At 41.4% G+C, this 20,050-nt stretch overlaps 2 protein-coding genes across 11 annotated transcripts in view; one reads left to right on the forward strand and one right to left on the reverse strand.

Annotated features, from left to right (window-relative positions):
* The window catches only part of C3H4orf47 (chromosome 3 C4orf47 homolog), a 35,037-nt gene extending 20,240 nt beyond the window's left edge, over window positions 1-14,797 (forward strand). For 3 of the 6 annotated variants that reach the window (XM_050947958.1, XM_050947964.1, XM_050947959.1), the window contains exon 9: window positions 736-1,097. In XM_050947958.1, coding sequence (XP_050803915.1) covers window positions 736-781 — 46 coding nt within the window. In that variant the 3' untranslated portion in view covers window positions 782-1,097. The other 3 variants (XM_050947960.1, XM_050947961.1, XM_050947963.1) reach the window with 3 other exon arrangements.
* Window positions 2,037-19,196, reverse strand: CCDC110 (coiled-coil domain containing 110). 5 transcript variants are annotated; one of them, XM_050947489.1, is made up of 7 exons: window positions 19,062-19,196; window positions 18,875-18,979; window positions 15,529-15,581; window positions 14,817-14,882; window positions 11,821-11,931; window positions 7,594-9,742; window positions 2,037-2,594 (listed from the first exon to the last, which is right to left on the reverse strand). In XM_050947489.1, the coding sequence occupies exons 1-7, from the start codon at window positions 19,081-19,083 to the stop codon at window positions 2,407-2,409; spliced, it is 2,694 nt and encodes an 897-aa protein (XP_050803446.1). In that variant the 5' UTR covers window positions 19,084-19,196; the 3' UTR covers window positions 2,037-2,406. The 5 variants fall into 5 exon arrangements, with proteins under 5 accessions (XP_050803446.1, XP_050803448.1, XP_050803447.1 ...); XM_050947492.1 differs by lacking the exon at window positions 2,037-2,594 and adding an exon at window positions 7,063-7,139 and having other exon boundaries at window positions 19,062-19,195; XM_050947491.1 differs by lacking the exon at window positions 18,875-18,979.
* Window positions 19,197-20,050: the final 854 nt, after the last annotated feature.

Below are 20,050 nucleotides of genomic sequence, written 5' to 3' on the forward strand. Positions count from 1 at the left end.
TGTTATAAGGCACCTTTGTACTGGTATAACTGTGTCCACACTAAGGGTTCTACCAATATAACTATTTCAGTAAAAAGTTACACTTCTATTTGAAATAGTTATTCTGGAACAAAAAACATGTTTAGACTACGCCTCAAACTTTAAAGATGGGTAACTGGTGGTAAAGTGCCATTCATTGCAGCCAGACGCAGGCAGAATGGGCTTGTTGGAAATAATAGACAAAAAGAACTATTAAATCTGACATAAGCACTAGAGAGAGAAATGGAATATAGTATTTCAAACTATCTCCCATGTATTCCATCCTAAAGAAATCTAAAGAACGCAGTTTAATTTATTTTCTCATACTATTCTCTTGAGTTTTGGGAGGTAATGGTGATTCCAAACTTATTCTGTGAAAATCATAGCTCACAAACATTAAGAAATGCAATGAACAATGTTTTATCAAAATATCCCCTTTCACATTGCTTTACAAGTCTTTGTTTTTTCCGTGAAAAGCTAATGCTCTGATATTTAGATCATGATCCTACAACTGAATTTGCTAGCATGGATTCCTGCATTTGTTCAGAGCCTTACTGAAATTAAATGGGACTTTCCATAGGTGCAGGGATCCATGCCTGTGAATCCTGCTACAGAACTGGAGCCACAGTTTGTTTTGTTTTAGCAAAAGTTGTCTTTAGATCTAATATACTTGTTATTGGCACATCTAATGGAAGCTTTGTTTCACTTAAATTTCAGATCACTAAATGTAATGAACTACAGGACTACACACTTGATATATTAGCTTTGAACAGTGGGATAAAGATTACACTTCTTGGATTTTGTAAACTGTAACAATTCAATGATTAAAGGGCATTTGAAATAAATAAAAGTTTTGTGGAAGATAGAATTCAGTCAAATAAGGCAAACCCAGATTTTAATTGTATCCTAGTTGAGACTGTATTTTATAAATATGTAAACAAAACAAACACATACATTATGTACAAATATATGTTTAAAGTGTGAAATTAAACTATATTAATACAAATTTTATAGTTTACTCATATTGTTGGAGAGGTTTATACATCAAATATACACACCAAAAAGTATTTTAGATTTTATGTTTTTATATAAATGTTATGATGGTGGCATCAATAAGTAGCAATTTCCACTTCTGAGATGAACATCAATATTTATTAATCAGATAAAATATTGCCTAAAGAAAAGGTATGGTTTCCCTTTAGAAAGAATAAAGATTGATATTCATCTTAACCAAGCCAAAATGCATTACTGTATTTAGATTGTCTTCTTCAAAAGAAGATGGCCTTCTCAAAATAGACACCATCTCCCATTGTTTACAAAAGGGACTGAGGCCACAACCTGTCATAGCAAACATGGCCACCATCTCCATTCATCCGCACTTCACAATGCTCCTCTCTCTGCCTCTTGATAGCATAAGGCGCTGTTATCTTTCTTAAGGGCAGTTTGGCTTCACTTCCATTAAGGGGAAAAAACTGAAAAAAATCTGTTGTGTCTTAAAAAATCAGTTTCTGATAACCTGAGACCACACAAACTTTAACCCCTTCTTAACATAATTCACCTGGAATTGGTATAAGGTCCAATGCAGTGTAGCCACGTCAGTCCCAGACTATGAGAGACAAAGCGGGTGAGGTAATATTATTTATTAGACCAACTTCTGCTGGTGAGAGACAAGCTTTCAAACCACACAGAAAGCTTGTCTCTCTCACCAACAGAAGTTGGTCCAATAAAAGATTATTTCCTCACCCACCTTGTCTCTAAGCTCCCAGGTATTCAGAACAGTTTGTAAGTGTATCAAAGCTAAATTATTACAAAAATCCACAAAGTATCCAACTTGAACATTGAGATATACAAAATTGTTACACAAAGATAATGTTTTTATGTTAACGTGTATTAGAAGACTCATTTTAGTATCAAAAGTATTCTTGGGCTATCCTACTACTTTGTTATTCACTGAGTAATAGCCCCCCCCCCCCATAAGTAAAAATAAAAGAAAAAGTAAATAAAATTGAGACTGAACATGACGTTTTTTCAACATTTAATAGTATGAAAATGAAAAGTAATGTACTGGCCAGGTCTTTCAGTCCTTACTTAGGCAAAATAACCATTGAGATCAATAGAGGCTTTGCCTGAGTAAAGTTACGTAGGACAGGGCCTCCTAGTATTTATATATTTTAATTGATATGGCAGTTTTGGTGTTTTCCAAGTCCACAGACATGAAGCATGGTTCATTTCTTTTTTAATTTTGAAGTTTTTATATTATTGAACAAGTATTAGTGATAGTGCTGTCCTTTGACGTTTTGGTATCATCTTCATAGGAAATATCAGAAAGATATATGGCCAATAATTTGGAGGCATTCATCATTGCTGAACTCTCTAGATTCAAAATCACTAGATAGCAGAGCAAACAGTACTGTATGTCTTCTTGACTGCAGTTCTAAAACTTGACTCCTTGATTACAGATGTAGTGCAGCTGACTGAAATAGCACTATAGTGTTTCTTTACATCCCTGTGCATCTTATCTTTTTGTAACTCTTCCTCTTCTAGCTTCTTTCGTATTTCAGCAATCTTTCCATTCTCTAACAAATTAGAAACATTGGAGATTTAATTAAAACTTCTAAAGCTTAATTTAAAAAAGATCTATTGAACTTTGTTAGTAGAGATTTTCACAGCTGTCAAGAATGTGGGCCAACCTGATGTGCTTCTCATGGCAGTTACTGCCTTTCCCGGTATACAGTTAAGTTGATTGGGGCAGGAAATGTGTGTGTTCCTATGTGTCTGTGTTGTGCCTAGCACAGTGGGGTTATTTCTGATTGCCAACCATAATGGGGCCACTTCTGGTTAGAGCTTCTGGATGCTACTGTTTATTATACAAATAAAAAGTCCGTAGCTCATCTTTTCCTAGCTTCATGGTACTTTCTCTGGTAGAATGCAGGACTTCCTCGGAGGCTACCTTTAAATTGTGCTCCATTAACTATCTAGTACAGTAACTCCTCACTTAAAGTCATCCTGTTTAACGTTGTTTTGTTGTTACATTGCTGATCAATTAGAGAACATGCTCGTTTAAAGTTGTGTAATGCTCCCTTATAACGCTGTCTGGCAGCCACCTGCTTTGTCCATTGCTTGCAGAAAGAGCAGCCCATTGCAGCTAGCTCGTGGGGGCTTGGAACCAGGATGGACTTGTAGCCCCCCATCAGCTCCCCTAAGATCCCTGTGTGGCAGCCGCCCAGCAGGCTATCAATTGCTGGCAGTTCAGCTGTCCCTCCTCCCACTGCCATGTGCTGCTCCTGCCCTCTGCCTTGGAGCTGCTCCTGGGAGCCTCCTGCTTGCTGTGCGGTGTGTGTGTGTTAATGTTAGGGTGTCCCCTCCCCCTTGCTCCTGTCCCCCACTTACCCCATCTCTATAAAGTGGGGGTGGGGGACATGACAGGTTTCAGGACAGAGGGAGATCGCTGGCAGAAGCTGCGGCTCAACTTGCTGATCTACTTAGAGTGGGGTCAGTGTACTTAAAGGGGCAATGCACATCTCTCTCACACACACACAGTGTGTGTCTCTGTCTTTGTCTGCCATGCTGTCTCCCCTCCCTCCATTTGTGCTGCCTTGTAGAGTGTGAAGCTACATTAACAACAATGTGTTAACCCTTGAGGGCTCAGTGGAGTGCTAGTTCATCATTTAGCAGTAAGGCATTCCCTGGGAAATATCCCATCCTGTGCCACCCTCTGACTTCACCACCTCAACCAATCTTCACGATCATCATTGCTGTGTATAGTATTAAATTGCTTGTGTGTGTGTGTGTGTGTGTGTGTGTGTGTAAATAACAGTCTTTTGTCTGGTGAAAAAAATTTCCCTAGAACCTAACCCCCCTATTTACATTAATTCTTACGAGGAAATTGGATTTGCTTAACATAGTTTCGCTTAAAGTCGCATTTTTCAGGAACATAACTACAGCATTAAGCGAGGAGTTACTGTATGGAGAAGACATAAGGTGCCACAGTTATACAAATACATAGTAATAATAATGTCATTTTCTCTGCTCCCTCCCACTAAAGACAGAGCCAGTCACCTATCCACTCCACAGCATGGCCCAGATTCTGATCTCGATATCACAACTATAAATCTGGACCAACTCCATTGAAGTACATGGAGTTACTCCATATTTTCATCAGAATTAAATGTAATCAGCATCTTGTCCTTTCACTTCAGTAACTCAAGGACTGAAAAACCTAACGTCACTGCTGCGTTTAGGTCTTCAGTGTGGTGGCATAATACCACTGTCTATCAGTAGCAAAATTATTCTTTTAAAACATGCTGTTCTAGAAGTATTTAACATCAGAACAAGAAGACTTTGGGCTTGTCTACACACTGAAACAAAGTACTGTACTGAGCACTAACATGTTGTGCATTAATTGGTCTGCCTAGACCAGGGGCAGGCAAACTTTTTGGCCTGAGGGCCACATCGGTTTTCAGAAACTGTATGGGGAGCCGGTTAGGGGAGGGGGTGGGGGTCACCCCCTCATATGTCATCCCCCGGGACCTCTGCCCCATCCACACACACCCTGCTCCCTGTCCCTGACCACCCCCAGAACTGGCGCCCCTGACTGCCCCCTGCCACCCCATCCAACCCCTCTCATTCCTGACTGCCCCCCTGCCCCCATTCAACTCCCATTTCCCGCCCTGTGACCACCTCAACCCCTATCCACTCCTGCCCTCTATCCAACCTCCCTACTCTCTTACTACACTGCCTGGAGTACCGGGGGCTGGCAGTGCTACAACTGCACCGCCCAGCTGGAACCAGCCACGCCATCGCCACTGCGCAGACAGAGCACCGGGTTGGGCTGTGCTCTGCAGCTGCACTGCCCCAGAAGCTCGCAGCCCCGCTGCCCAGGGCATTGCGCTGATGGCGGAGCAAGCTGAGGCTGCGGGGGAGGGGGAACTGCAGGGGAGAGGCTGGGATAGCCTGCCCAGCCGGGAGCTCAGAGGCCGGACAGGAGGGTCCTGCGGGCCAGATGACTACCATAGTTTGATCACCTCTGATCTAGACCATGCTGATATGCACTAGACTAGAGAACCTTTAGTTTCAAACAGCACTACATTAAAGTGCACCAGCAGGGTCTGCAGGGACCAATTAATGCACAACATGGCAGTGCGCTTTAGAAATCACAACCCTATAGAGTGCATTACCCTACCATATAAACAAGGCAAGCATTTTAATCCACTTTTTAGTCATTCATTAATTAACTGTACTAGTATCGTATATAAATAAAAAGAATGCTAAAATATATTTATAGTATAGTATTATATATCAGGTATATAAATGCTCTTTTCTCACTTCAGCTCCAAATATTGGGGTGTGGTGGTGGCAACGAATACTTATCTCTAATGGAATTCTCTGAACAGGGATTTTTCTGAACAGGCAATTTCTTCTATACACCATTAGATTTGCACATTCAAAGTTTTGAATCATAGGGAAAGTCAGGGTAAATGGCATATTGGGTTAGTGTACTAGCCTTTCACCTCTGGAGGCCTAAGTTCAGATTCTTTGATTTAGGTTACCATTATTAGTAGTATCTATATTACAGCTGTGCCCAGCACTGCCAGTCAGGACAGGGATTCATTGTGCCGTACAAACAAATAAGAAGATAGTCCCTACTCTGAGAAGCTTACGATGTGAGTGAATGTCACATTTGTTCTTTAGTCCTCAGTTGTCCATCACACCGTTTGAAATGAGTAGCAATCTCTGCACAAGTGGTTCAGAATAGCAGGTGTGTTGCTGGTCAAGGTTAAGCTGTGGTAATTGAATTGTATTATGATGTTTGTACAGCACCTGCCTACACTAGACCTTGCTCAGGACAGATCTGTTAATTTCTCATTTTCTTGGGAAGTAAATCTACTCACACACACACAAAGAGTCACTATATGTCTTGATACATCTACTGAACATTAGGCGTCCTCTCTCTCATTTCTGTGCTCTGTGGTAGATGGAAAGAAATGAGTGCCACTTGCACTACATGAAGAAAAGGTATGGTAAATATGAGTCTCCGGAGGGAATTGACAGGACTCCAGTTTCTAGTTACCTTGCTTTATTTTTCATTCAGGGATTTATTTCATAGAACCCTATTTATTGGTGACTAAAAATAATCCCTCAAAAAATAAGGTCTAGTGGGCTAAGAATGTAAACTACAGTCCTCCCATCCAGGCTGTAGAGTGACTACTACACAGATACTACTTCAGCCCCATAGCTGAAATAGTGTGTGGTATTTCTGTGACACTCTTCCCTCTCTCAACTCCATGGGCTATGGTAACAGGAATATCCATACAGTAATGGAATCCCACAGGCCCCCTCCCCTCCCCCTACATATCTATGGCCCTCTCTTGGCATATATCTGCAGCAGGAAAATGAAATTTACTAGCAAATGGATCAAGACATATTTTAACTAAATCATTAAAAAAACCCATTAGACTCTGATGTAAACAAAGCCATTGCTATTTAAAAATGATAGTTGGTCATTGATAACCATAAAGCAAGACTGGATATCTTTCTAAACCATATGTTCAGATAAGTATATAATTTAAATTCAAATCCTTGGGCTCGATGCAGGAATAACTGGGTGAAATGCTCTGGGCTGTGTTGGGCAGTTTGTCTAACTGAAAGATTACAAAATCAAGGGGGGCAGATCCTCAACTGGGATAAATTCTAATAGCTCCATTGATTTCAGTGGGGCTGTGACAATTTACATCTGCAGAGGATCTGCCCCAGGGCTGCCGGGGGGGGAGGGGGGCAAGTGGGGCAATTTGCCCTGGGCCCCTCAGGGGCCCCCACGAGAATATAATATTCCAACTTTTTTATGGAAAGGGCCCCCAAAATTGCTTTGCCCCAGGCTCCCTGAATCCTCTGGGCTGCCCTGATCTGCCCATATGAATCTATAAAATACAGCTAAGGGTCAAGTGTTCAGAAAAGCATACGGGAAATTTCGTATTGTGAAACTTCAAACAAAAAGGAGCATTTGTTGAAGGGATAACTGAAAACTGAAATAAGTGAACAGCAGAATTTTTAATTGGTTTGAAAGAAAGAATGTTTATTATAATTTATCTGAAGCAAGACTGTTGCAGTTTAACTGGAATTGCCTGGAAAAGAAAGACAGTTTTCTTTAAAAAATAGTGGGAGTAATTCCTTTTAAGAGATACTTCAGGACAATTGAAAAAACCAAGCACAACGTATCACTGTCAAGGTTCAGTCCAGAGCTCATTAAAGTAAATGAAGTATGCCTTCAATAGGCTTTGGCTCAGGCTCTCCTTGAGGTTTTGTTTTATTATAATAAAAATCATGTGTGTGTTATGTAGAATCTCCTTTTTTGGAAATAAAAAATTCTTAAATTAAGCAACCAAGACTTAACTGCTTCAGGCTAAAAAAACCCCCAAACTACCTAGAGTTTTCCTAAGCAGGGAATTCAAACCAATGTACAGCGTGGTAATGAGTTTGGTAAGTAATTTACCTAAAAAGTTAATTGGTGCTCAAATTGGGTAAATTAAAATTAAAACAACACTTGTGCAATAAGATGTTGCGAAGTACAGCACATACCTTGTGGATTGGATTCTAAAGCTGTATACCTGTAATCAGAAATTTCTTCACAAATTTCAGTGGAATACATGGAGTGATATTTTTCCTTGCCTGAAATGTAACTGTGTTTATGCTGCTCATTAACCAGAACTGTAATTTGGTCCCTTAGATTAACATAATCCTTATGAAGGTGGCGAAATTCAAACTGCAATACATCCCTTTCATTTTCTATTGTCCGCAGATGGTTTTCCATTAGTAAATGGTCTTCATTCAATGTTCTGATGTTATTTTCATATTTGTAAGTATCTTGTTTACATTCCTGCAGGTTTTTTTTAAGAACCTGATTGTCCTCTGTGATATTTGCCACCACTGTTGATAAATTCTCCCATTCTCTGTTCACGTTTAACAAGTTAGTCTTCAAAATATCCCTTTCCGCTTTTGTATTTTGAAGTTCAGTCAAGAGTTTCTCCTCTGTGTAAGCTTTATCTGACTGGACCTTCTCAAGAGCCTGTTGCATTGTTTGTCTAGCATTAGCACATTCTTGCAATGTCATTTCAAGATCAAACTTTTTGTCTTTAAGTGACTGCATTATGTGAACAAGAGTCTCCTGTTCAGATTTCATTACATTTTCTTTTTCTTTCAGTTGTCGTATTTCAATCTGATTTTTTTCAAGTTCTTTTTCAAGTGAGTTATTTTCTTTTGCAAGCTGGGATGTTTTTATTTCTAGTTTCTGATTTGCTTCTTGCAACACTGAAGATTCCTTTTGCAAAGATTCTAGTTCCGCAAAGAGCCTATCTTTTTCACTGATAACAGCAATCATATTTCCTTGTGCTTTCTGGTTATTAATTTTGAAGTCATCTAATGCTCGCATCATACATTGGTTTTCACTACAGAGTTGACTCCTCTCTCCCTCAAGAGTTTTCTTTTGGTCTTGAAGTTCTTTGCATTTCTTTAACAACTTCTTCACTTCTTTAATACATTCTTTGCTATCTTCTTCTGATTTAACTAACCTGACTTGCATGCTTTTCTTTTCTTCAACTAAATCCTTAATTTGCTTCTCATACTGTGAATTTCTCTCTCTTAGAGACCTTATGATAACAGTAAGAGGTTTCATTTTTGACTTGAGAGTTACATTTTCATTCTCAAGTTCCATCACTTTCTTTTGCAAGTGTTTAGAATCTTTCAGGGAATTTTGTAACTCTTCCATTTTTGTGGTGTACTCATCAGCTCTGATTTCATTGAAGTTCTGATTTCCAAGCTTTAGTAACCTTTGATTTATGACTTGCAGCTGCTTTTCTTTTTCTTTCTGTAGTTTCTCTATGTGATCGAACATTAGTAATTTATCTTGCACTGTTTTAGAAATGACATTTAACTGGAACATGCCAACATCACCGTCAGTGCTACGCAATTCTTTGTTTTTATTCTTGGTTTCAGTTTCTGTTTGTGTACTGCATGTAGTTATATGTGAAGAATTCTGTGAGCTGTCACATTCAGAGTCTTTATTAAATTCTTGACCAAGACTCAGATTATTTCGTTTAAGGGAAACCAGAGCAACATGCAAACTGTCTGCCGATTCCTCAGATTCTGAAATTTTCCTTGATGTTAAGTCCACATGTAATTTCTCTCTAGATAAAAAAAGAGCAGATTTTTCTTGGTCTTGTTCTGACATATCATCAGAAACATTACTTTGACTACCAGAAATATTCTGATGTCCAAATGCATGTGCTAGTTCCTGTTCATGAGACTTTTGAAGTTCTTCTTTCAATGGCGTGATAGAATAGCTAAAGTTGTCTATTAAATGATGTTCATCACTATATTTGAGAAGAGACATAGGAGCTTTAGATTCGTCCAAAATTACTTTCTCATTAGGAGGCATCATACTTTCAGCCTCCAAATTAGTACAAGGTAGAAAACATTCATATTTGGCATAATCCTTCGATTTACAATCATTTTTTAGAGCAATCATAGTTTTGTTTTTAATTGGTTCTACTGAGTTTTCAATCTTTCCAGTTGTTCCAGCTTTTAATGAAATCTGATGTGAAATATTTACATCACTGACCACATTTCCAAAGATAATATTAGAATTTGCTTCCACAGATTGAGTGCTACAGAGTTTCTTATCAAGATGAAATTTCTTCTTAGACAATGGTGTTTCTGGACTCCCCGTAGGCTGCAAAACCCAATAACAATCATGCTATAATGGCTATAGTTTTTCACAGTACCGGAGGCACAAGACAACAAATTTGTTGTAAAGACTATGTATCATGCAAAACTGGTAGAGATTTTATCTGCCAACAATCTTTCTGTCTAACATAAGGAAAAATGTATTGAGACTTAATCTTTCCAAGATAATTCAAAAGGGGAGATCACAATACTCCAACAAATTGAAGAAATTGTATTGTGGGCCCCATTTCACTTGTCAGAGTCTTCTGTTTTCTCTCTGAAGCCTACTGACATTGCATACAACACATAACCATTTTTCCAGAAAGCAAAGCATCCTATTAGCTATGGAGAGGAACACTATTTTAGAAAAGGCCTGTTCCACAGCACAGGGAGTCAATATGTCTTTTTACTGACTTCACTGCATTCTGGATCAGGCCCAAAGTGCTGACTCAGCATGTTGAATCTTCTATGAACATTTGCAGCAGGGGAAAGACAAGCTGTCATAAACAGATAAGAAAAGTTAATAGCACAGAAGTACTTTATATCTCTTTGACTGTAAAGGGTTAACAAGTTCAGTAAGCCTGGCTGTCACCTGACCAGAGGACCAATCAGAGGACAGGATACTTTCAAATCTTGAGGGAGGGAAGTTTTTGTGCTGTGCTGTTAGTTTTGGTTGTTGTTCACTCTGGGGGCTCAGAGGGATCAGACGTGCAACCAGGTTTCTCTCCAATCTCTCCGATACAGGCTCTTATAAGTTCAGACTAGTGAGTACTAGGTAGATAAAGGGAGTTAGGCTTATGGTTGTTTTCTTTATTTGCAAATGTGTATTTGGTTGGAAGGAGTTCAAATGTGTATTTGGCTGAAAGGAGTTCAAATTGGTATTTTGCTGAAAAGATTTTAATTTATACTTGTATACTTAGGCTGGGAGGGTGTTCCCAGTGTCTATAGCTGAAAGACCCTGTACCTATTCCATTTTTTTTTAATTTACAAAGATAATTTTTACTGTTTTTTCTTTCTTTAATTAAAAGCTTTTCTTGTTTAAGAACCTAATTGTTTTTTTTTTTTATTCTGGTGAGACCCTAGGGGACTGGGTCTGGATTCACCAGGGAATTGGTGGGGAGAAAGGAGGGAAGAGGGAGAGAGAGGCTGATTTCTCTCTGTGCCAGGATTACTTTCTCTCAGGAAGAGTCTGGGAGGGGGAAAGAGAAGGAGGGAGGAAGGTGAATTGTCCTCTCTGTTTTGTGATTCAAGGAGTTTGAATCACACAGTGATCTTCCAGGGTAACCCAGGGAGGGGAAGCCTGGGAGAGGCAACGGTGAGGGAAAGGGTTTACTTTCCTTGTGTTAAGATCCAGAGGGTCTGGGTCTTGGGGATCCCCGGGCAAGGTTTTGTGGGGACCAGAGTGTACCAGGCACTGGAATTCCTGGTTGGTGGCAGCGCTACAGGTTCTAAGCTGGTAATTGAGCTTAGAGGAATTCATGCTGGTACCCCATCTTTTTGGACGCTAAGGTTCAGAGTGGGGATTATATCATGACACAAGCTAATGACCAAATCTTACACAACTAGTCCCACTGAATTCAATGGGACTACTCAAGTAAGGCAAGCAGGACTTGACGCTAAATCAATGTTTAAAAATATGTTGTTTATCAGCACTTCACAGGAGTGAGACAAACTGCCCTCAGACACACATACAAAACCCTCATTGCATTCAATAGGAGCTGTTCCCTTAATACAATCCGAAGCTTTAGTATAGTTCGGAGGCCCTGGTTGAAATCTTATTTACAGTAGAAAAGAAACAGTGCTTTAACGATGTTGGTGGACAGTCTTGTTGTTATTAGGTCCCCCAACATGACTGTTGTTGTAGGCTTCAATTAGTGTTCTCTTAAGATAGAATTATGGTGAACTTGTACTATAAGTAAGACCATTACTTATGTTAGGAAGGAAATTACCATGGGCATGTTTTGTGCCCAGAATGTCCCTTTGCTTTGATTATGTTTTACCAAAAACATACAGTTCTCAGGAACAGCAATCCAACAAAATATTTTAATGTACAACTCAACTGTAGGTAAGGATTAAGTAGCATACCATAGCCATCTCAGGAGGTGTGCCGGTCATCAGAAGTTTGTCTGGGCTACACTGTGGAGTTTTAACGTCAATTATATTTTTATTCAGTATCTCACTGATTTCAGATTGTACCTGAAAAAGATGCATGCAGACTGTTAATCTTTCAAAGACATCTACAGAAAAGCATAGAATCATATAATCACAGAAATGTAGGACTGGAAGGGACATTGACAGGTTATCTTGCCCCATGCCCTGCATGGAGGCAGGACTAAATATTATCTAAACCAGGGTTTCTCAACCTGGGGGTCAGGACTGGATTGCCAGAATGTTTCAAAGGGTTGTGTGGCAGTTCCTGTGCTGGCTGGGCTTGCCTCCCTGGCCCAGGCACTGCAGCCTCTGGGGTCCCAGTGTCCAGCCATCATGATGACGGGAATCCAGGTAGGCCAAATTTGAATGAGTGGCACTGCAACCCCACGAGCCATGTCACAACTCCACTCAGAGAAATTTGGTCCAGTCAGAGGGGTGGGCCAAACTGGAGTGGCACTGCAACCCTGGAGTGGAGAGCCAAGCCCAACCAGCCCCACAGCACAAGAGCTGCAGGAACCGCCACTGTGGGGTAAGTGCCCACCAAGATCTCTGACCAAAATCACCCCAGGGCCTCCATCCCCTCCACTGTTTACTGGTTGTGTCACTCTGTACTTCAGAGCAGCACTGGAACCCCCATATTCACCACTGTCATATAATTATGATATGTTTTGTATAAAGTATGCCTTGTGAAGTATCATTTTAAAAGTCTGGATCTGTTGAATGTTAATATCCTATTGCATTGTATGTGCTATCATTGTATGTGAAGTTACGAAGTTTTGCTACATGTGTGCTACTGAAATATGTTGTGAACACCCACAACCAGCCTTTCAGGTACAACAGTGGAGTAGCCAGTTATGCTGATGTCCGATTAAAGGGAATCCACACTCCCAACAACCATCCCAGAAAACTTCTCAGAGAGAGCATGCATACAATGGAGATCGCTTGACCCATGTCGTAGCAAAAGATCTTTCCAGCAAGCTGGAAGAAACTATAAAGGAGGGGATGTGACATCATGAATTGACCCCACTCCCCCCACAACTCAACACTGGAAACACATCTGAAGGACAAAGACTTGGAACTGGGGAGGGTTGTCCCAGGCTGTGTATCAAGGAAAAATACCATCTGTAAGGGTGAGACACTGCTTGATTCAAATACTGTTTAGTTTATAGAATTCATACTGCAAATTTAATTTAATTTGTTAAGTAATTTCTTAGGTAAACAACACTCCAGTTAAGGCCTTATTAGTGCTGAGTAGAGTGGAAGAATTACTTCTTGTGTCTTACTTACAACATTCCTGCTAATACATCCCAGAATGATGCAAAAAAATGAACAACAATATTATATTGCTGACTCATACTTAGTTTGTGATACACTAAAACCCCCAAATCCTTTTCTGCAGCATTCCTTCCTAGGCAGTCATTTCCCCTTTTTGTATTTGTACAATTGATGAGTCCTTCCTAAGTGTAGTACTTTGCATTTGTCTTGAATTTCATCCTATTTATTTCAGACCATTTCTCCTGTGTGTCAAGATAATTTTGAAGTCTAATCCTGTCCTCTGAGGTCCTTGCAACTCCTCCCAGCTTTGTGTCACCCACAAACTTTATAAATGTATTCTCTATGCCATTATCCAAATGATTTATGAAGATATTGAACAGAACTAGACCCAGGACAGATCCCTGTGGGACCCCACTCGATATGCCCTTCCAATTTGATTGCAAAACATTAATGACTATTCTCTGAATATGCTTTTTCAAACAGTTGTGCACAGCGCACCCACTTTATAATAGGTTCATCTGGGCAATATTTCTCTAGTTTATGAGAATGTCATGTGACAGAGTGTCAAAAGCCTTTCTAAAGGCAAGATCTATCACATCTGCTGCTTCCCCCTATCTACAAGGCTTGTTTCCCTGTCAAAGAAGGATATTGGCTTGGTCTGCCATGATTTGTTCTTGACAATCCATGTTGACTGTTACTTATCAGCTTTCTGTATATGCAGAAATATTTCATTTTCGGAAGAGACACAGTTGATAAAGGATTACTCTCTCCACATTAAAACAAGACTAGATGGCTAAGCTTATCTTTTCCCCAGGCCTATGCAAATAGATGGCAGGGACAGGGATCAGTAGTTCCACTATTAACGACAGTGTATAAAGTTAAGTATATGATCAGTTCTTTGCAGCATCATGACCTTATTTTTTTACACTAGAAAGTGAGTTGAAAAACTATTCCTGAAATGTTAGCCTAGCATTTTTGGGTAAGTAGTGTTTTAAAAGTATGGGCCAAATTCTGCTCTCTCTTAAACTGATCAGGAATAACTCCTTTGAAGTCAGTGGAGTTATTTCAGATTTAAACCACTGTGAAAGACTTTGGCCCCCTCTCTTTTTCTAATTCAGCTCCTTTTCCCTTGCAACACAGCCTGTTTTGAGGTCCTCCTTGGCACTGTGATTAGTTCAGTGCAAGAATCTAGATAGACTGTATAGAATAAACTACCTTATGAATTATTTTATCATATATTGAGTAGCAGATAAAACACATATTTAACATGCACGGTAAGCTAAATATAGCTTTAATAAGCTAAGTAACTGTAATGTTCTTTTAAATTGTGTAAAATAAAAACAGGATCCTGATTCTTAGGATAAAATATATTTCAGCTATTGGCAATACCAACAGCTTAAATGATCATGTCTATTAATTTTATAAGAATTAGGAAATTCATTTTCAGAGAATCAGCATAATCTTTGATTTTTAACACAGACTACAGTGTTTAACAGAGCTATTGGTTTGTTTAATCATGTTTTGTGCAAAAGGAAGTTGTTTGGTTTGAGACTTTCGTTAAGATACCCTAAAAAGTAAAAAGTACCTAAAAAGTTGGTGCAGGAGATTGTTGGGTTTTTCCTTTTATTTTAGGAAAACTTAACTTCTGCTCTTACCATATTAACATTCAGCAGAGTCTGTTGCCGAAGTGCCTGAAATGATTTCAGCTGTTGTTGAAGGATCTACATTTGTAAAATGAATAATAGAAAGCTGTGAGGTTTGTACAGATTGAGATGAGTTAGAAGAACTCTATTGTATGTGCATTTTCCCTTTCAGTTCTAGATTGCCAGTTTGGACCCAGCCTCACGGACTAGTGAGAAAAAGTTTTTACTGTCCAATGGCTATTTAGTGGATTGTCTGAAATAAAGTGGGAGTTTCCAACACCTTTCCTATTCAGATTCATTTGGAAAAAGAATTCCTGTGTGAATGAATCTGAACTGGATCACAAGCATTCACAAACACAATGAATGCATGAGCTAGAGGAATGAATATAAATTGGGCAAAAATGTTCCTAATTTGCACACAGTTTGCTTAGGAAGTGTGTTCCCAGCTAGTGGAATAAGGGGGAAAAGGAGGTAAGAGACATTTTATGGACATACTCAAAAAAATCAGGTTAAAAAAGGTACAAAACTTGTTTATAATTAAAAGAAAACTGCAGTTGAAAAGATATTTAGTGGCAAACTCCATGGCCTCAGACTTCATCAGCAAATTGGTCTTCCTGCTGGAAACTTTAGCACTATATACAGTTATGGATGTACTGAAACAATCAGTTTAGTTATTAAGCTTCAAAAATGTTTTCGGCTAATAATTTGGATCAAAGTAGCATACTTTTAGTGCTGATTGCGGTTGGATTTGACCTTCTATTCCTGATGTATAATTATCTGAAAAATAAAAGCATCAAACCTACAGTTATAGTATCTATAATTCACAGTCAGAAATCTTAAATGTCTAGTAAGAGAGCAATGAGAGAGAGAGAGAAATCAGCTCTGCACTGGTGCTCAAACTGGGGAGGAGGGGGAAAAGTTTGTTCCTTCCCTATCCTGGCATCTGCTGATGATTTAATGATGGCTTGGCTGTTTCCACAAGAAAATGATTCTCAGCCTTTGGATGGGCAGAGGACGATTCTCCCTTCCAATCCCACCTCATTCAAGTGGTGAGACACCTTCCCCAGACCACACCATGCTAACTTAAATTTCTCTTGGAAAAGCTAACAAGTGTGTTTGTTAGTGTTGCCAACTCTCATGATTTTGTCTTGAGTCTCATGATAATTATTATTTTCCTTAAAGCCCTGGCTCCTGGAGTCAAGTGGATATGTGATGATTTCAGCCTTTATTCCTAAAGAAAAAGTAAGTTTCTAGCCTTTGTGGCTATGGAGAAAGCTTCAAAATATGACCCGAGTCTAAAAGCTCAAAAAGCAGAAGGCAAATAAAAAGAACAGCAAATCTATTGTTTTTATATAAGCTCATGATTTTTGGTAAGCCTGACTCATGATTTTTTAACATTTGGGGTTGCAGTATTGGTGTTAGCTTACTCCTAGGGGACCCTTCATCCTATTGCATGTAGTCAAGTGAGAGCAGTAGGCAGCAGAAGAATGAAGCGGGGCCCAAACCATTGTTTTAATCTGGAGAGTGTGCCTTTAGGCCCTTGCCTGTTTCATTCTAATCCAGTAGCTTTCAACCTCTGGTACATGGAACCCTGGGGGTCTGCAGACGTCCATACCTCCATTTAAAATTTGTTAGGGGTAAGCAAATGAAAAAAGGTTGAAAACCACTGCTCTAGTTCATGAGGAATGTCACTTCAAAACATGCTTCTGAGAACTTGGCTGCTAACTTATGACTTGCTGTTCATTTGCACCTAAACACCATGAGTTCCTCCAGTCCTTCAGCACAGGGCCCCCTTCAATTTGTTAGGAATTTAAGCTTTTGTTACAAAAAATAATTCTAGGTTGTGAAGAACATGTTATGACTGTCCCACATGCAGCAATGCCTTCCTGGGTATGTGTCATAACTATAAAGGGAAAGGAACAGCCCTCCTGTGTACAATACTATAAAATCCCTCATGGCCAGAGACATCAAAATCCTTTTACCTGTAAAGAGTTAAGAAGTTCAGGAGACCTGGCTGAAACCTGACCCAAAGGACCAACAAGGGGACAAGATACTTTCAAATCTTGGTGGGGAGAAGTCTTTTGTTTGTGCTCTTTGTTTTGGGGGTTGTTTGCTCTTGGGACAAAGAGGGACCAGACATCAATCTAGGCAAGGCATGTTAGTCTTATTTTTGTTTTCTCAGCTTGTAAATGTTTCTTTTTGCTGAGAGGATTTTACCTCTGTTTGCTGTAACTTTGAACCTAAGGCTAGAGGGGGTTCCTCTGGGCTATATGAATCTGATTACCCTGTAAAGTATTTTCCGTCCTGATTTTACAGAGATGATTTTTACGTTTCTTTCTTTAATTAAAAGCTTTCTTTTTAAGAACCTGATTGATTTTTCCTTGTTTTAAGATCCAAGGGGATTGGATCTGGACTCATCAGGAATTGGTGGGGGGATGGAGGCGGGATGGTTAAATTCTCCTTGTGTTAAGATCCAAGGGGTTGGATCGGTGTTCACCAGGAACTTGGTGAAAAAGCCTCTCAAGGCTACTCAGGGAGGGGAAGGTTTTAGGGGGAAGAGATGTTCCCGACACTGAAGGTATGTCCAGACTACCCGCCGTATCGGCGGGTTAAAATCGATTGCTCGGGGATCGATATATCGCGTCTAATCTAGACGCGATATATCGATCCCCGAGCGCGCTTATATCGATTCCGGAACTCCATCAACCCCAACGGAGTTCCGGAATCGACACGGAGAGCCACGAACATCGATCCCGCGCCGTCTGGACAGGTGAGTAATCCGATCTTAGATATTCGACTTCAGCTACGTTATTCACGTAGCTGAAGTTGCGTATCTAAGATCGATTTCCCCCCCCAGTGTGGACCAGCCCTCAGGAATCTGGATGGTGGCAGCAAACCCAGATCTAAGCTGGTAGTTAAGCTTAGAAGTGTTTATGCAGGTCCTCACATCTGTACCCTAAAGTTCAGAGTGAGGGGGAACCTTGACATGGTGGCAGAGCGGTGGGATCATTTTAAACCAAAAGCCAGTAGGATTTTTTTTCTCCTTTTTAGCTGCTTAGAAAGCAACCTGAAGGCAGAGGTGTTAAGTTTTTTTAACAAGGGTCTTTGTTAAGAGAAGGCTTCAAGCTGTGAGCAAGCAGTCAGAAAAAGGAACATTTACAAGTTGAGAAAACAAAAATAAGACTAACATGCCTTGCCTGGCTGTTACTTACAAGTTTGAAATATGAGAGACTGGTTCTGAAAGATTTGGAGAGCCCTGATTGATGTCTGGTCCCTCTTAGTCCCAAGAGTGAACAACCCCCTAAACAAAGAGCACAAACAAAAGACTTCCCCCCACCAAGATTTGAAAGTATCGTGTCTCCTTATTGGTCCTTTGGGTCAGGTATCAGCCAGGTTTCCTGAGCTTCTTAACCCCTTACAGGTAAAAGGATTTTGGTGTCTCTGGCCATGAGGGATTTTATAGTATTGTACACAGGAGGGCTGTTCCCTTCCCTTTATAGTTATGACAGTATGCGTGTAGCTTAGGATGCTAGCAGGGAGAGGTGTGAACTGCTCCTATTCATCTCCCTGGTGTGTTAACTCTGAAGACCAATTATGACAGTTTAAATGGCAACACTGTTAATTGTTTCACTGCTGCCCATTTTGGCAGAAAGACCCAGTGCTCCATCACTCATCCCCGTAACGGTGACTCCTCTGCACATCCTCTGCTGCAGGTGCTGCTCCTGGCCTCTCTCCACTGGCCTGGCTTTGTTGGCACTCAGGGCTGTTCATTACACAGCAGCCTCTGCCTTAGTATCTGGGGTGATGCTGCCACATTTCCCCAAGTTCAGGGGTTGATCCCCATTTGCCTCGCTAGCTGTGTGCATTCAAGGAGCCATGAATATATGTGTGGTGACAGTGGTGGTAAGAGCAGGGTGATGAGATGTCATCACACTGGGAGGATGCAATGACATCACACCACATCACAGTGCGAGGATGCAATGACATCACTGCACATCATGGTGTCCTCCCCTTCCCCTGGGGCAGATGCCAGTGGGGACCCTGCATTTTGGGCAGAGGGGGAATCGTACCTGGTCCTGCCTCCTCGCAGCTGGCCAGGTCCCCGGAGACGGAGATCGGCAGGAGGTCCGTCTCCTGCCCCCTGCTCCCGCCGCTGCTGTCCCCGCAGTCCTTCTCTGCAACGCAGACAGAATCATCATCCTCTGTAACTGCGCCCGCCCGAGCAGTTCCCCGACCCGGCCTGCGCGTGTGACTCACTGTGTCCACCGCCTTGTCTCATCTTGTTCTGCGCCCGCCCGCACTCGCCTCTTCTCCTCTCACAGACCAGGACTGACCGGTTGTCTGCCTCCGTTCTCGTTGCCACTTAACTGTTCTCCCGGAAGCGGAGGCTGTGCAAGGCAGGCAGCCGTTGCTCCCTGCTCCCGAGGCACGCGCGCCCCCTGGAGGCCACGCGCCCCTCCAGCTGCTAGGAGCCTCGCCCCGCCTGGTGGCGCAAACTCCCCTGGAGCTTTCGGTTAGCCGCAGGCCGAAGGGAGGGAGCTCGCTGGCGGCGTCCGGCGCGTGGGGGGCAAGGGAGGAGCTGGGTCTGTGCTCTGTTAACGGCCGTTTGTGGAACGGAGGCAGGTAACGGTGTATGGCGCCCTGCACAGTGGGGGCTGGTGCAGGAGGATACGGGGTGTGGGGGTGCTGTGGCGATGGGCAGTCTGGGAATGCACAGAGAACAATCCAAGTGTATTGCACTGAGCCCTTTGGTGCAAAGCACATACCTTGCCCTGCAAACTGTGCCTGGCAATCCCCCCTGCACCCAAACCTCACCCACTTAGCAGGACCCCACTACTGCCAACTCACCCCTCTGGGTGCTTTCCTGAGTGCCCCAGCTGCTGCAATCAGGTCACAAGTTTCCTTAAAAGCCAGCAAGCTGCCAGCTCTCATGGTGCAGAGAAAAGCTTGACTGGGACCCCAGAAGGCTCCAGCCCCAGCCAGGAGGCAACACAAAAAGAGCCCAAGAGCTATTATTTTGTAAATCTCATGATTTTTGTTGATAGTTTCGTGATTTGCTGGGACTTGACTCACAAATAATTGGAGTTGACAGTACTGCAACACAGTGGGGCAAGTGAAGATGTTTCTTTCTCTACACACACGTAGGGATTTTCTTTCGCCCCACTGCCCCTTGTAAGTCTCTTCCCTCCCTCTGCCGAGGCCAAGCACTGGAAAGCATGCTGTCCTTGTACTTTTCATACATAATT

Source organism: Gopherus flavomarginatus, chromosome 3, assembly GCF_025201925.1.
Source record: "Gopherus flavomarginatus isolate rGopFla2 chromosome 3, rGopFla2.mat.asm, whole genome shotgun sequence".
In the NCBI taxonomy this organism is placed as follows: domain Eukaryota; kingdom Metazoa; phylum Chordata; order Testudines; family Testudinidae; genus Gopherus; species Gopherus flavomarginatus.